Raw genomic sequence first — 15,698 nt, forward strand, 5'->3', positions numbered from 1 at the left:
AGTTAGCAGTCTTTCCTCAAAACCATCTTTTTCCATGACACCACAAAAAAATTCTTGATGCAATGGCATGCCATGATTACTGTCATTTTTACTGGCCAAAACCAAAATTGTTTTCTCATGCACTATTATTGTCATTACTACATAACAGTAATTTTTAATGAAAACTTTAGATGGGCATCACATAATACTATTAACTTCTCTGAGATTTTAGGTACCTTTATTAGAGTAAAATGGTCAATTACAGAATCTGGAAGGTTCAAGTTGTCTATAGCTCCCCAGCTGTAGAGTACACCTAGCTCTATTGTATGTTACACCCCTCCCTACGCTCAGTTTTCCCTACTTCCTGTTATAAAATCGTGTCTTATCACAACAGAGAAAAACATTGAAAAATTTTTCATATCTCAAAAAAATTGACCCTTCTTTTGAATTTATATCAATTCCTGCAGGTTCAATCCCAAACAATCAAGTGAATTTGATTCCAAATAGCACCTAAGTCAGAGAAACTGATTAATTTTACAACAGCTTATGTCAGCAAACTTGAAGCCTTAAGACTGAAAAAACAACCTCATGCCTATGATACATACAGTATATATCAGATATATTTCAGCCAGGTATTTTGGACATGTAATGTGTAACTTCTGATTGAAAATTAACTTAAAGGGATTGCCAATAGCTCTGATATACCAATTATTAAAAAACAAAAAAACCCACACACATACAAAAAAAAAAAATCAGCAGAAAGCTGCAAAGTCTTGATTGAGCAGGCATAACTATTAACCTATTAGACAGGAAATGCCAGCCTATTTTTTTTTAATTTGAGGGGTAGGGAAGATGGGGATCAGGCTTACTGCTGTCACTGTTTCTGCTGGCTTTGGCTATCACAGATACATGGACTTCTGACTCCTCGTTATTTACTAGTTTTGACTTTGCGCTGCAATTGTATGCAATAATTAAAGGTGAGGTGCTGTACACATGGCAACATGAGTGTTGCAATGAGAAATACCAGAATACTTCTCATCTCCAGAACTGGTAATTAAGTTTTGACACTATATCCCACCACACAATCCCTTTTCAAACAGTGGGGGAGGGTTCTTTGTACCTTTATTGACTGCAAGACACTAGTCCCCTTCTCTGTTTCTATTTTGCAGTTATCGCATTCTATTTTCTGAATCTTCACACAGCCAGTCCCTGATGTTTTGATATCCAAATCTAGAATTAAAAGAGTTTTATTAGCAACAGAAAGAAAAAAGTCAGACATCTTTAACATAGTATTTGATCATGTTATACAGTAACCATACATAGTAAGGAACAAGAGTAGCTTCTTTGTTACTGAAAAACCTGCTTGCTGCATTTGGCCACACACTTGGAAAGCATGAGTCGTCACTATCAACTATGAATACAAAGTTTAGTAAGCCAGTGTTTGAGCCATCCAACTCCAAGAGAGAATATTAAGAAGAATGACTGTAACTTGTGGCAAGGGATCAGCAGGGTGCGACCCTTAAGTCAAGTCTCATCTTTTTCCTTTTTTAACTCCCCCTCCATCTCCTATCTATCCTAGCCACCAATTCCATTAGAAATTCTACTTAGACACTTGGGCACCCTGACACACATTTTGGGATAGAAGGTTGGCAGGTGTCTGAGGCCACATGTTGAGTAAAAAGGTTCGACAGCACAAATACATAGGCCTTGCTGCTCCACTAGCCAGCAGCACAACCCAAAACCAGGCATAGAAGCGCTGGTGTGCATAAGTCTCCCCAGCCTTCTGGAAAGCCTGACATTCCCCTGGCATGAAGAAGCATGTTTGAGTCACCTCTAGTCTGAATCACCTCACCTTGCTACTGTTCATAGACTCCCACAAAGAAAAATCACCAGGTCTTGTAGATAAGATGCAGGGGCAGGAAAAGCATTTTTCTGCCATTTGTCTTGCCCCTAGGTTTAAGGAATGGGAAGAAGTTTGAGAACGTACAGTCTGGGGATTCTGCCTATATTATTAATCTTTTCTGTAATCATTTGCATAAATGACCACCATAGTGGCTGGCAGGAGAGGAAAAAAGTGATTTTGTTCTTCTAAGGATAAAAGGTAAAAAGAAGAAAAAGAAAAACTGAAGAGCAATCAGAAGTGTTGGCTGCAAGACACAACTGAAGGACTAAGAGACAGTGAGCCCCATTACTCCCTCTAGGAAAGGAGATTTGGTAAAGCAACCTTCATTTAAGCAAATGTGAAAGTCTTTCCTTCACTGCCACTGCCTGCTAAGGCCACCAGGAAGATGAAAAGAAGAATCAGAATGTGCAAAACAAGCTTTGCCCTGAGGAGATTCCCAAGTCAGACCTTGGGAATTTCCTTGGGAACCTTGAGCCTAAAGATCAGTAGTGTCACACTGCTGCCCAAGCTGTCCTCCTGCCCTGCCTCCTTGAACCATGACAACAGTAAGCTTGCAGACCATGAAGAAGAGAGACTGAGAGCTCCAATTAACAACAAATGGAAGTTTTGTCACCTGGCAAACTAGGAAAATCCAAGAGACAGAGCTAAAACACAACATCTTTGCAGCAAGCATACTGCTTATGGCTGCAGTAAGCCAAGAGGCTAAATTTAGTGAAGGATGTAGACCAGGTTCAAAGGTAACAATTCCTTAAGAAAAAAGGCTACAAGAGGTAGACTGGAAAGCAATGTTGTTTTTGAACAAGCTGTCTTGCCCAGACTGCTCAGTTCACCCACTGGACAACTGCAGGGTGCTTGGGAATGTCTACAACCAAGACTTCTGCTATTTTGCTTTCTGAGAAGAGAGTCCCAAAAGCCAGTTTGCCTGTGCAAATCCTTGAATTCTATCAGCTTGAAACCCTCCTGCTCTTACTGCTTCTGTCAAAAGGAATAAGGAAAAGGCTTGAGAGTGCTCAGTTTAGCCATGATACAAACTCATTAAGACTTCCACAAGAATGAGGTTAATAAAAAAACTTCTGATCCTGTAGAGCATATTATTGCCATCATTTGAAAAGGTGGTTTGGTAGTGTAATCCTAGCTATCAAAGATGGGTGCTAAAAGAGGAGCTGGAAGTCTGGAAACTCATAAACAAGTCATTAAGAAACACCAGGGACTTCTGGAAATACACTTTGTGCCTTGATCCTCTGCAGAGTCACGCTACTTTGCTAGCCTTTATATAACAAAAATTAACGGACAAGGAATTGAGCCCCTCTGTCTCTTCTCCTCCGAGTTCCCGAACCAAGGATAAACAACTTCATAAAGAAGAAGACTGAAAGCTGGATAATATTGCCAATGAAATTTTAACATGGAGGAACAAGATACAATCTGTTTTGATGCCAAAACTCCAAAAATAGCCAGTTTGATTCCTCCCTAGCAAAGGCAAGGGCTGAAGCCAACTTTAGCCACATAAACCTCAAAGAATGCATGAAGATTTTTGTGGTGTAAAAGACTTGTATCAGAAATTAAGGTATTTAGGAAAAAATAAACACTTTGGTATCAGAATGTAGGCAGGGGTACCCCAGGGTATTTAAGCACCCCAGTTATTAAGCTGCCTTAAGCTATAATACTTGAAATAGACTGGATAATTATTTATTTTCAGATGACACAGCAGCCCTATACTACTAGAATTATCTCAAATTATGGTTATGCAAGCCCTCAATTCAGTTTACTTCTGCATACCCATGCAGTCAATGTACAGTGACCAGGAATCAAAGGGCTGGTTTCAGGTTTAATTAACACATGGAAAAATAAATAAGATTAATTAAACAGAAATTCCTTGGCATCTGCCATTGATGGTTAGATGTATCAGAGAGGATTATCAGATCACGTATGATATTGAAATCCCATACAGAGCTCAAAACCAGACACCAAGACAAACCGAGGATCTTTTGGTACTTGCCCTACTAAGCTGCTTAGAGGTTGCCTTTGGTTTAAAAATGCATACTTAAGCTCAGCATCTTCCACACATGCTCTTCATTCAGGCTCTAAGGAGCTTTAGACAACTTGCAGCTTCCTGGATAAGCTCCAACCTAAATTGTGAAAGCTGTTATGAAATGCCTTAACTTCCAAAGTGAAAAAAACAAGAACACTGAAAAGAGATTCACATCAATCTCTCAACTACTTGCAGCTAAGTGGCTGATAGAGGTCAGGCAAAACCACCTGAGCAGAACAGAGCTAACATCTTCCTCACTCATCCAAGGAAAGCTAGAGAAAATCCAAAGTGTTTGCAGAGCAACAACAGTTCCTTTCTGGTTTGAGATGTGTTTTTACAAGGGATAAGATCCTTTGTTTATGCAATGATATTTAATGGATAATTCTTTTCTAAATAAATAAATGGAGCAACTCAAGTACAAACTAATACTCAGAAGATCAAAAAAAAAAACCAAAAAACAAACTGGAGCTGAAAGGACACTTAAAAGAATCTCAGTACAAGCAAAAATTCTACTTCATTGAGTAAAAACTTAAAACACCCAAATGCTACAACCTTACATTTTTGTAAATATATCTCTAGATACACCTGGATGACAGCACAAACAATACTAACATCATGCTACTTATGGGGTGACAAAGACCAACTTGTGGAAGGACACTACAATCCACAGATTGTCCAGGGAACCTGAATTTCATGAGCTTAGCACAAACCCAAGTGGAACATCTTAGAAACCTACAAAAAAAGAAAACCTGTTTCAAGAAGAAAGCCCCTAAGACTGTCTGCAGTGCTGGCTGACATTCAGAATATAGTAAGAATCTCAAGGACAGGACAAAAGCAAAATGATTGTTTTCCATCAATCAGAATTCATTATCAAGACTTTCAGGAAGATTCCTCACATTGAAACCCTTTATGAAGGCTGAAATTCTTCCCCTATCTTAACACAATGAATTCTGCACCTTGAGAATAACCAGCTCTGGAGTGACTCGTAAGTCACTCAGAGACCCTGGAGAAACTGAAATAGTAAAGGACTACAGCGTCCAGACACACCTGGATCTAGAGAATTGAAGGGTAATAAATGGGACACTGGGTTTGTTTGATTCTCAGTAATTATAGGATCACTCTGTGAATGTGCTACAGACAAGCCAAGGTAATCTTTGTGCTTGCCAAGCAAGGGAGGAAAAAAAAATAAAAAGAAGAGCTGTAAGATAGCAACTGAAAATTCTCAGGTAAGAATCAAGACTACAAGACTCTTGGAGAAGACAGTCCAGCTGCAGTTCAGTGACAGAGCCAATGAATAGTAAGGTAACAGCTGATCTGTTTAAGAGAACAGATTTGGATTTTCAAATATCTTTAACAATATCCTTAGTTCCATATTGTCTTTCAGCTATAAGCTATGCACCACCTTCAACAGTACAAGAAGCTGGAAATCAGCACAAATAGCAAGGTTGAAAACTTTTATCAATGACACCAAATTATTCAGACTAGTTAAAAACTCACTGACAAATTGCAGGAGGACCTTGGAACACCACATACTCAAATGATAAAGTAGCAGGAAATTAAACAGTGGGACTCTGACAAGAGTTTACCATGAAGCTCTCACTCTGAAACTGTGCTCATGTGTAAAGAGACACTCAGCAGAAAGATCCACTGAGGAGTTGAGCTGTATCAGGCTCTGATAGTCCTGTGATGAAAACAGTTGACAGCTAAGAGAATGCTTAGATGAAATATAATTTACATTTGTTCTGTTCTTACTCTTCCCTGAGCATCTGTTTAATAACCAGAGACAGGGCAGTGGTTGCTGAAGTCATGGTAGGAGTCAGTATGACCATTCTGACAGAGCAAAGTACACTGAGGGCAAGAAGGGTGAGATAATATGCACAAATATGCTGTATTTAGTAACAGAATATTTGTGCATATATTAATTGCTAGGAAACAAAACAGACCCTAAGTTGTGATAAACGTATTTAAGAAACATCCCTTCAGTTATAAGCAGTGCTTTAAAAAATTAAATTATAGGGATGAGTAAGACTGGAAAATGTAAGAATGATGTTATGTCAAACCCATAGGACTTCTCCATTTTGAATTATATGCAATTCAGGTCCTTCTAAATGAAAACAAGAAAAAAAAAAACCACACACTGTAGAATTTTCCCTAAGACACAGGGTGGGAAAAAAAGTAAAGTAAGATAAAAGATGCAGAATATCTTTGCTGTATGTAACATCATATTCGACAAAAGTTATAGATTACATATATGAAGAGTAAATAGGGTGGTATTATTCATAATTGCTCATATCACAACGACAGCAGGGCAATAAATGAAATAATGCAGCAGTCTTTAATAACTTTAAGAAAACAACAGACCAGGTGCATTGTGCATCAAAAAGTTTTTCCAGCATGATGAAACATTCTGCACTGTATAGGAAATTGCCCAAAGCCATAGGAAAAAAACAAAACCACATTAAGGACTGAACACAAATCTCTGAGTTTGTACTCCCTAAAGTCAGGGCCACTGTCAGAACTTCAATGTCAGTTCAGTAGAGATGTTTATTGGTTTCAGTCACTACAGCTGCTCTCCCAAATTGTGTTCCATACAAGAAACCCTGCACAGATTATAGCCCCGTGCCCAAAAAGATAATGCAACGTTTGTACTGGGCAAGGGAGCCCTTCTCGGTATTTCACCCGTACCGTTACCTTCCAGGCTTTTGTGACCTGCGGAGAGCCACCGAGCATAGCAAACACGAACGGCGCGGGCGGATGTGTCCAGAGCCCTGCTGGAACAGCCCCTGGAGAGCAGGCGCGCCCAGCTCCCGCCGAGGATGCTGCCCCGGAGCCCAATCCTTTTGGAGCAGCAGCTGCCAGAGCACAGATGACAGCGCACGCTCCAAGTGCCACTCACCAGCTCAAGTTTTAGCACGAACCACTGTTGGCAAAAGGGTCAGCAACAAATCACGTATCCAACACTCAGGAAGTGCAGGAACACAGGAGACAAAACGGGGCGTTCCGAATTAGCGAGGGCGCGATGCCGCTTCCCAACACCGGCTTCCAGCCGAAGCGCCGGCCGAGCCCGGCCCCCGGAGGGGTCCCCCCGCGCCGTGCGCCTGCCCCGCACTCACCGAACTTCACCGGCGTCCGGACGTCCACGGCAGTCTTGCTGTCCACGCTGTCCGCCACGATCGCCACCTGCCCCAGCGCCTCGTCGTGCTCCACCCGCACCGGGTCCCGCTCCCGCCCGCGGCGCCCGGGGCTGCCGCCGCTCACGGCCACCAGGACGCGGTCCGCGCCCGGGCAGCGCTGCGGGTCCAGCGGGCGGACGCTCACCTGGCACGGAAGCCGCACCCGCAGCCGCCCCCGCGGGCTCACCGACAGCGCCCACTCCCGCGGCGGGGGAGGACCGGGGCCGCTGCGACCGCGGTGGGGGACGGGCGGCGCCCACTGCCCGCCCGCCGCTCGCACAGCCAGGGCTGCCCAGCGCGGGGGCAGCGCCCTCATTGCCGCCAGCAGGGCGAGAGCGCCCGGGACCCGCGTCAGGAGCGCCCGGGACGGGACGAGGCCGCTCCTGCCGGGCGGCCGTGACCCCCGGCCGGTCACGTGGCGGGGCTGCACGCGGGGAGCGGCACCGGCACGGCCGGTAAACAGGCGGTGGCTCCGCCGCAGAGCCTCCTGGGAGCCGTAGTTCTGCAGCGCGCGGAAGGAACTACAGCCGTGCCCACGGGCCTATCGGAGAGCGGGGAGGGCGGGGCATTGCCGAGAGTCTGCTGCTATTGGGCGGTAGGGCTGGACGTCGGAGCCAATCAGAAGCGGGGGCGGCTGAGGCGGGCGGGAGGCCGTGCGAGGGTCGCCATAGCGACGGGGACGCCGCTCGGCCGGGCCGGGCTCTGCGGCGGCCGGGAGGGAGTCGAGGGGACCGGGGCCAGGGCCGGGGCCAAGAGAGGCAACGCCGTGGCTCCGACTCGAGGCGGGAAGTAAGTCAAGCGGCGCCGCCACAGCCTTGTTTGAGGAGTCCCTGAGGGTCAGGAGTGCGATCCCCGGGCGGGGCCCCGGGCGGTGCCGTGTCGCGCGTGAGGAGACGAGGCGCCCCGGGCGGCCTGCCCTTCGGTGCACTTTATCCTACAGCGAGCCTGCGTGCGCTGAAATATCCTCGGTCAGCCGGTGTAGAAGCAGTTTGGCAGATATGTTGGAAAACCAGTTATTTGTTGTTGGTTTTTTGAAGTGATTTTACAAAGCACCGGAATTGCTCTCTGTCACTAAGTTGTGGTCAATATGTTGGGTGTTGTACTGCTTTTTGGCGGTTCTGAAGACAAGCAAATAAATATTTTCCTGAGTTGTGTGCAAATACGCCATGAGACAATTGTCCTTACAGGGTTTAAAAACAAGTAGGGAACCACTTAATTCCGTTTAAAAGACTCTTCTGGACCTCATACCCCACATTATCATCGTATAACAATTTCAAAAAATGAGGTGGGGCATGTGGGCAATAGATGAGGTACAGTCAGGGGCTGAATTCTTGTAATAGTTGTTGTTTATTGCCAATAATGAGGGAGAAAAATGCACAGAAAGCTGCATTGTCTTAGCAAGATTGCAAAACAAGAAATAATGAAATCTGGGACTGTTACTTAATTCCTGTCTCCCTTTTGCACTCCATGTGTTCCTTTTTCATAAATAACCATGCAGGCATGATACTTAGTCATCAAATACTTTTCATCTCATTAGCCCTATTTCCATTTCTGTGACTGTCTGGCTTTGATTATTTTTGAATCTGAAATGGCATCTCAGTGTCCAAGAGGAACGAAGATTGCCCTGTTTTTCTGGTCCATCGGTAATTTTCACTGTGGAAAGTTTAATGAAGGTTCATATTCACCAAAAAAGCCTGTCGAGGTAAATTATTGCATTGGTTTGCATTACTCAGTCTCAAAACATCATTAGGCTAAACACAAAAAGGGCTAGCCTGTTTTATCATAGTCTAGTACACAAAAATTGAATTCTAGAAAGTTAAAAAAGTGTCAAGAAATATCTTGGGACATGATGGAGGCTGGAAGTTTTTTTTTTTCCCAAGTCTTCAGCAATAGTGGATTTTGGGGAAAAAATCTACACAATTCTCACCCTTGAGACCAATAGCAAATTTGGATGTCAGATTGTTTGTCGGGGGAAAGTTACAGATATGTAACAAGTGTGTTGCAATGTGCTATGACTCCACTAGATGACAGCCGGTTCAGCAAATAACTCCGTGATCCGACTGCTCGAGGGAATCCGGTCCCCGGTAACTCAGTGGCGCTCACTGCTGCCTCCCTTTCTCCCTGGGTCAGTGCTGCTGTTCCTGACCCTTGACTCCCACCTCCTCTGAAACGATAGTGCTGCTTTCCCACAGCCCCCTTTTCCTCCAGGAGCTTGGTATTTGATGCTCCTCACATAGGCAGAGGTTTATCAGTACCCACAATCTGCAGTAAACTGTGCTCTGCATCACCTTTAATATTGTCAGGCTTTGCATAGTTGAGAATTGAGTTCAAGAAACCATTCCAAGATGTTTAAGCCTCAGTTATGTTTATATTTCATTGTTGCTGTTGGGTTTTCTCATTAGATACAGTCTAAGTATGCATGGTTAAAAATACTGAACAAAACAGATTAAAAGTAATTGCTGGGAAGAAGTTCTTTCTCCATACATATGAAATCTCATGTGTTTAATGTTTTACTTATGTCATTTTTTTTTTTTTTGCTATATTAATTCTGTTTAACTTTCATGCTTTTGTTTGGATCAAGTAGTATAGCATGCTGTGAAACAATATTTATTTATTTACTTACTTGTTTTCTTTCTTTCAGTTTTTTCCTTGTCATTTGCAGGAAAAGAAAGTTGTATCAAATTTATAAGTGAAGATATAATTAGAACTCCACTTTTCATAGGTGCATGATTTCTTAGTGAATTACAATCCTTATTTGCCATTTTGCCAGATATTGGTGATGTATGCCAAATAATACTCAGTATTTCATGCAAAAGATCGAAAAACCCTAGAACTCATAGAAGTTCTATAAAGTAGATTTTAAGCCAAAGCATTATCAGATGCTCTTTTAGGCTAAGGTGAGAGAGACATTTCAAGGAAAGAGGAATTAAATAAGAAGTATTTACAGGAGAGGCTGTAGAAGGAATACATTTTTCCAACTTTTGTATTTGGAATTTATCACAGAACAACCACAAACTTCTGCAGGTACCCACAGGGTATAAACTTAGTCTGCCTGGGCAGGATTAACTTTACCCATTTGCTCTAATTGTAATGAAGAAATAATGTGACTTTACTTAGGAAAATAGGGCCACCTGTATTTGTATTTGGGTTTTTTTTTTAGTGGTGCATTTCTGAACTGCTTCCTTGAATCTTCTTAGTTCTCAAGGTGTGTCTAAAATTCACTAGGTAGGCAAACTATGTTTTGCTTGTTTCCTCCTCTGTACTTCAGCATTGCAAAGCATGCAATGGTTTGGATTTCAGGGATTTTCTTGTTTGTCACGCTACCAGAAATTTTCTGAGGAAAGTAAGTTCCTCATGGAAACCATGTGAAATGAGAAGTGACAAATCTTACCATTCAAATTCTCTTTATCTTAGCCATATCTAATTAGAACTCCAGCAGAAAAAGTCTGTGTGTGGCTCAGGGTGGTTCTATGCCAAATAGCAGAGATTTGAAAACAAAGGAAAACAGCAGAACTTATGACAGAAATTGTTGAGCGGTTTAGGTAGAAACTGTTAGCAGTTTATGTTGTGCTCTCATTTCCCCAAAGTGGTGAGGTTGTACAGTCTAATCAAACAATCCATTCACATGCCTTTGATAATGTCCTATTGTACATGATGTAGTTTTAAATTCAAGTATCATTTAATGTTGTCATGGTTTTGTTGTTTAAAGACACATCTATTCATGCTAAAGCACAGGCTCTGCCCAGTTATAACAGAAGGTCTTCTACTTTAACATTAGGGAAAAAGCATAAAAAAACATTTAGGGGTGGAAAGAGGATCACTGTGTGATAGAATAAATCTGTGGTGCTCCTGTTATGAATATTATCTGTAGGTCTCATCCCTTCTCTTTGAAGAGGATATGGTAAAACTGGAAAAGTTTTGGAGAAGGATGAGGACAGTGGAAGGCAGAGAAGGGCTTTCATGCCAGTGACAGCAGGTGGATTGTCTGCTTCAGCCTAGAAAAAGAATTGTCAAATGATGATTCAACATTAGGAATAAACCTAGTGGCATAGAAAAGTTGTGATTATTCAGTGACTCATCCAGTAAAAAACAGGACATCAAGGAGCCAGATTCAAAAGCAACAAGAAGCACTGGTTACTCATGTCATGCCGAGGCAAAATGAAAATCTCCATTCCCCTGGATTTTACCAATACTGAAAGTTTTGAGTGAGTTCAAGGAGAAAGGGGATGGGCTCAGAGAAGTATCACCACACCATGACTGGTGGGTGCTTCTGTCCCTCCCCAGGCATCCTGTTGTAGGCTGGAAGTGTGCAGAGGTAGTTGATTCATCTTCATACATGGACCTGCATCTCTTTATGCTCAGAATAAAATTTTATGTTTTGCACCTGTCACTCTGAAAATAATCAATACAGCTAAGTGTCACCTACCTGGATTCTGCACTGATTTGTGTATTAACATTGCTGTTTGCTAGAGGGAGACAGATTTAAAGATGCTGAAATTAATTTGGGGAATCTGAGTTCAGATTTCTATTATTATTGCTGCCCTGAAGCTGTTTCACAAGACAATTCTCAGCCTGATTTGACCCAGGTTCCAAAACAGCCTTGTAATTCCCATTCTCTGCAATTCTGTGTCTTGGATCAAGGCTGTGATATTGTTTGCAGTTCTACAGTTTGAAAACATTCTTACTTGTTGGGCTAGTCCATGAAGTTAAAAGTCATGACAACTTTCATTCCTATTTCAATTTGGCAGTTTATTTACCAGATACTTCAAAGACACAAATTTTCCACTTTGCTTTTTGAAGTTTATAAATCCAATTTTTTATAAGCTGAATTATATATTTAGTAATATAGTAGGTAATGCAAGAATGCTAAACTTATTTTAATGTCCCATAAACCTATGTATGTTTTGTTTATGTCTGCCCTCTCTTAAAGCCACATGGAGACAAGGGCTTGTCACACTAGCTGAGGCTGTCTAATGGGTTTTCTCTGTCTCAGATTTCTATAGTTGTGTCTTAACTTAAAATTATAAACTTTTCAGATTCAGAAGATTTTTTTGTTGTTGTTGTTGTTCTCTCCCTGCCCAGGAAACTGGAATCTTGGTGAGGACTCTTTTGTACTACTGTACTGGGAGGAGGTATATTTTTGACTGATGTCAACTGTATGCTTCGCATACAAGTATTGATAAATATGCCTACACCCATGAAACCCTCACATTTTGGCATTGTTCTACTTAGAGTTTCTGCCACAGTGCCTTTCCCTCTGTCTAAATTCTAAGTTGAGAGGAGCAAATAAAGCAACAGCAGCCATAAACACAAAATGCATATGCTAAAATATTCAGCAGTTCTTTACAGATGAAAAATCATTTGCTATTTATAAATGTGTATACATGTTGATGTACAGTAACTCAGAGTTTATTTCTTGGCCTCTATGATGTTTACAGTTATTTCACAATGTTTTGACTCCTCCAGGAGGGATCATGAAATTGCTTTTCTTTTTCCATAAGCAAATACAGACACTGAAAGCTCTCTAAAAGTCAAAATGTTCCTGAAGGAATTCCAAACAGTACTGAAGAAAGTAATAAACTTGCCAGTTTAAATTTCATTACCTTTATAGACAAGTGACTTTTTAAAAGGTGAATACAAACGACACAACATTTTTGTATCCGATTTCCCACCACAGTTATAAAAAGAAATTATATTTTTCTTAACTGTCAGCTTTCTGGCTGCGCAATGCCAAATTGCACTGTCTGTTTCATTGAAAAGATCTGGTATATATTATAGAAATAGTCTCAAAATTTCTTCTTAATTTTATTACAGTTTTAATTTTGGTTGTCCTTGATTAATAGTGAAATGCTCTCTTTTAAAAAAAGAGAAAGGTCTCCCATATATTATGTGAAAGGCTAAATAATGCCAAGACTGCCTAATTTGAAGAGGATTCTGCATCTTTGGCAGCTGATATGGGTTTTACTGTGATGTGGTTCCATAGCTGAATACAATGTGCTCTGCATAATAGCTAATGTAGAAAGACCTTCCAGTGTCAGGTGAACATTTGCAAAAGTTGATGTTCTTTCTCCCAACATTTTGCACTAAAATACTGTGATACTGATCTGTCCATTCCTGTCACCTACAACTTCAGTGAACTTGTGAAGGAATTATTGAATTCCTCCATCTACACTACATCTCCACTTTGATCTGTGCTTTGCTCTACAAATGCTCCATGCTTCCCCTATCTCACTATGTCATGGCAAGATTTCTGTGTGCCTCACAAGTCCCTCTTCCCCTCTCTTCCCTCTGTAAGATGCTTATTGTCTCTGTTGGATCATCCCATGTCTCTTATATCTTTCTCCTGAGATGTTTTTGTCACCTGTCATGCTTCTTCATGTAAATGGTTGGCATTTTAAAATTCTTTGGATATACAAAGCTCTTAAGATGCTGTTATGCCAGAAGATGGGTTTTTCAGATATTAATTCACATTTGATATAATGATGAGGACCTACCTGATGGACATTGCTGTCTTATCAGGGTACCAGGAGCATTGTATCACCTTGTATTCCACCTCCCATTTCCCTCACCCACCTTGGCATTTTCACACATCTCAAAGAGTTCTGATGATTGAAGCTTGGGAACATAATTCTCAAGTGCTGGACCAAGATAGTAAACACAAAGTGAAATTATAGAAACTTTATGGCATTAAGTCCCATCTTGCTGAAAAGTACTGAATGTCCTTGATCTAACTGTTTCTAATGAAAGTATCTTAGAGATTTCTATTCCTATATGACAGATATTAATATGGGATTTTCTATACTATAAATATAGCAACATTATGTTTTCCAACAACCCTGCTTGTTCCAACCTTCTTTAATTTCTCTGTCTGTGCATTTATTAAAAGACTGTGTTACCTAACAGGAATAAGAGCTTTCTTTAGGATATTTTAAAGATACTCAAGAGTATGATAGAATGATAGTGCAGCCTCTTGCGTAAAGTCTTTCTAATTTGCTCACATTGTGACTTCTATGGTTTGAACATGGATCTGACATATTGATGTAGTGGTTTTTACGCTCCACATTTATCTTTCACAATCATATATATCCTTGCATCTAATGTACTGTATTGGTATTTTTGTTACTTCCTAGAGTTTTAAACAATGAGTCAAGCTGATGAAGGAAGTTCCACTGACACAGAACTGGCAACTGAGAATGAGTCACCCACCTATGTGCTGACTCCAGCAGCTCCTAGCCAGGAGGAGGCACCCACTGACCTAACAGCAAGTCCTGCGTTTCAGTACTTAGATGAGGTGCCCCAGATTTCTCTGTCTGTAACAGTACAAAGTAATTATTTTGAGGTGTATCTTTTGCTGTTAATAATTGAAGGTTGCTATCATAGACTATCTATATCATCCCCGTTTCTTTGATTTTTTTTTTTTTCTGAGTGGTAAGAAAATTTTGTGAAGCAGTGTCATATTCTTGCTGAGGATGCTGTGCTTGATAGAGAATCATGTTATTTTTTTCAGTGATTATGGCCTTAAGGGGAATGAGAATACAGAGGTTTTGGTTTTGTAGTATTCTATCTGTAGAAGTAATTGCATCATGATTTTTTAAAAGGCTCTGTAGCTGCAGGAAAAATTGCAGGTAAGTGGTTCCAGAGGCACTATTAATTGATGATGGTGATAGAAGAGACCTTTTGGAGCTCAGTTTCTTTTATGATTTTTTCGTGTTAAGGAGTCTTTCAGAATACTAAAAGTATTTTAAAATTTTAAATATCAAATATATATCAAATGGAATCCTTAAAATGTAAGGCCAGAAGAGTCATTAAGAGATAATCTAACCCAAATTTGGCACTGAAGTAGATTTCTGCAGATATTTGTCTAATTTGTTCTTAAATCTTTATTTGGTGGAGATAGCTCTTTGGATATCCTGTTCCAGAACGACCTAATTGCCAGGGTTTTATAAAAAGTTTTCCCTATATCCCAGTTTAATTTTCCTTTGTACTGAATAATTAAGCTTTCTTCTTGTCTTTCCCACACTAAAAAGGTAGACCAGCCAATTTCTGTCTTCTTTATAATAAAAATGTACATCTCTCTCTTGTATCCTTATCAGGCTTTGTTCATACTTCATGCTTTTCTTGAAGTTCTTACCTAAAGTTGCTTTGCCTTGGACTCTTTCCATTTTGGATCTGTCAGATCAGTTTGCTACCCTGGCTCTCATTTTCTGCCTACAATCTAAGGTCAGGAGTAAGGACATGGCAAGAATTTGTCATGAAGGGGAAAATCGGACTGGACCTTTCCTATCCTGCTATTAGATCATACTGAACATAGTTTGAAGCTGCTGCTTTCAGTCCAGTGCCAGTGTATGAGGAGCCCACAGCTTCCAGTATTGTTGCAGCACAAACCCCCTTTATTCTCAGTCCAAGGCTGCAGTAAAAGTGCCTCCATGCTCCTTCTAAACTGTATCCTGAATTTCTGCTTTGTTTTCCTTATTTTAATCATGGTGAAAACAAATTTTTCTAGACTTACTCTAGAAAATGATTAGATTATTTGCCTGATTTTTTTTCTCAAAAAAATCTTTCAGAAGAGGTTATTCTATGTATCAAATTTAAAGCTAACTTGTTTAACACTGAT

General features: G+C 41.0%; 2 protein-coding genes across 4 annotated transcripts in view; one reads left to right on the forward strand and one right to left on the reverse strand.

Moving 5' to 3' along the window:
* FAM185A (family with sequence similarity 185 member A) overlaps positions 1-7,511 on the reverse strand; it is a 36,732-nt gene extending 29,221 nt beyond the window's left edge. The window contains exons 1-2 of the mRNA XM_053978927.1: positions 7,025-7,511; positions 1,100-1,209 (exon numbers count right to left, since the gene is read on the reverse strand). Coding sequence (XP_053834902.1) covers positions 1,100-1,209; positions 7,025-7,400 — 486 coding nt within the window. The 5' untranslated portion in view covers positions 7,401-7,511. The remainder of the gene's footprint in view (positions 1-1,099; positions 1,210-7,024) is intronic.
* Positions 7,512-7,761: 250 nt separating this feature from the next.
* Positions 7,762-15,698, forward strand: part of CCDC146 (coiled-coil domain containing 146) — a 69,191-nt gene continuing 61,254 nt past the window's right edge. For all 3 annotated transcript variants that reach the window (XR_008437079.1, XM_053977379.1, XM_053977380.1), the window contains exons 1-2: positions 7,762-7,873; positions 14,215-14,375. Coding sequence is in view for 2 of the 3 variants with exons in the window: in XM_053977379.1 (XP_053833354.1) it covers positions 14,226-14,375 (150 nt within the window). In the remaining variant the exon portion in view is untranslated. The remainder of the gene's footprint in view (positions 7,874-14,214; positions 14,376-15,698) is intronic.

This window comes from Vidua macroura, chromosome 5 (genome assembly GCF_024509145.1).
Source record: "Vidua macroura isolate BioBank_ID:100142 chromosome 5, ASM2450914v1, whole genome shotgun sequence".
Taxonomy (NCBI): Eukaryota; Metazoa; Chordata; class Aves; order Passeriformes; family Viduidae; genus Vidua; species Vidua macroura.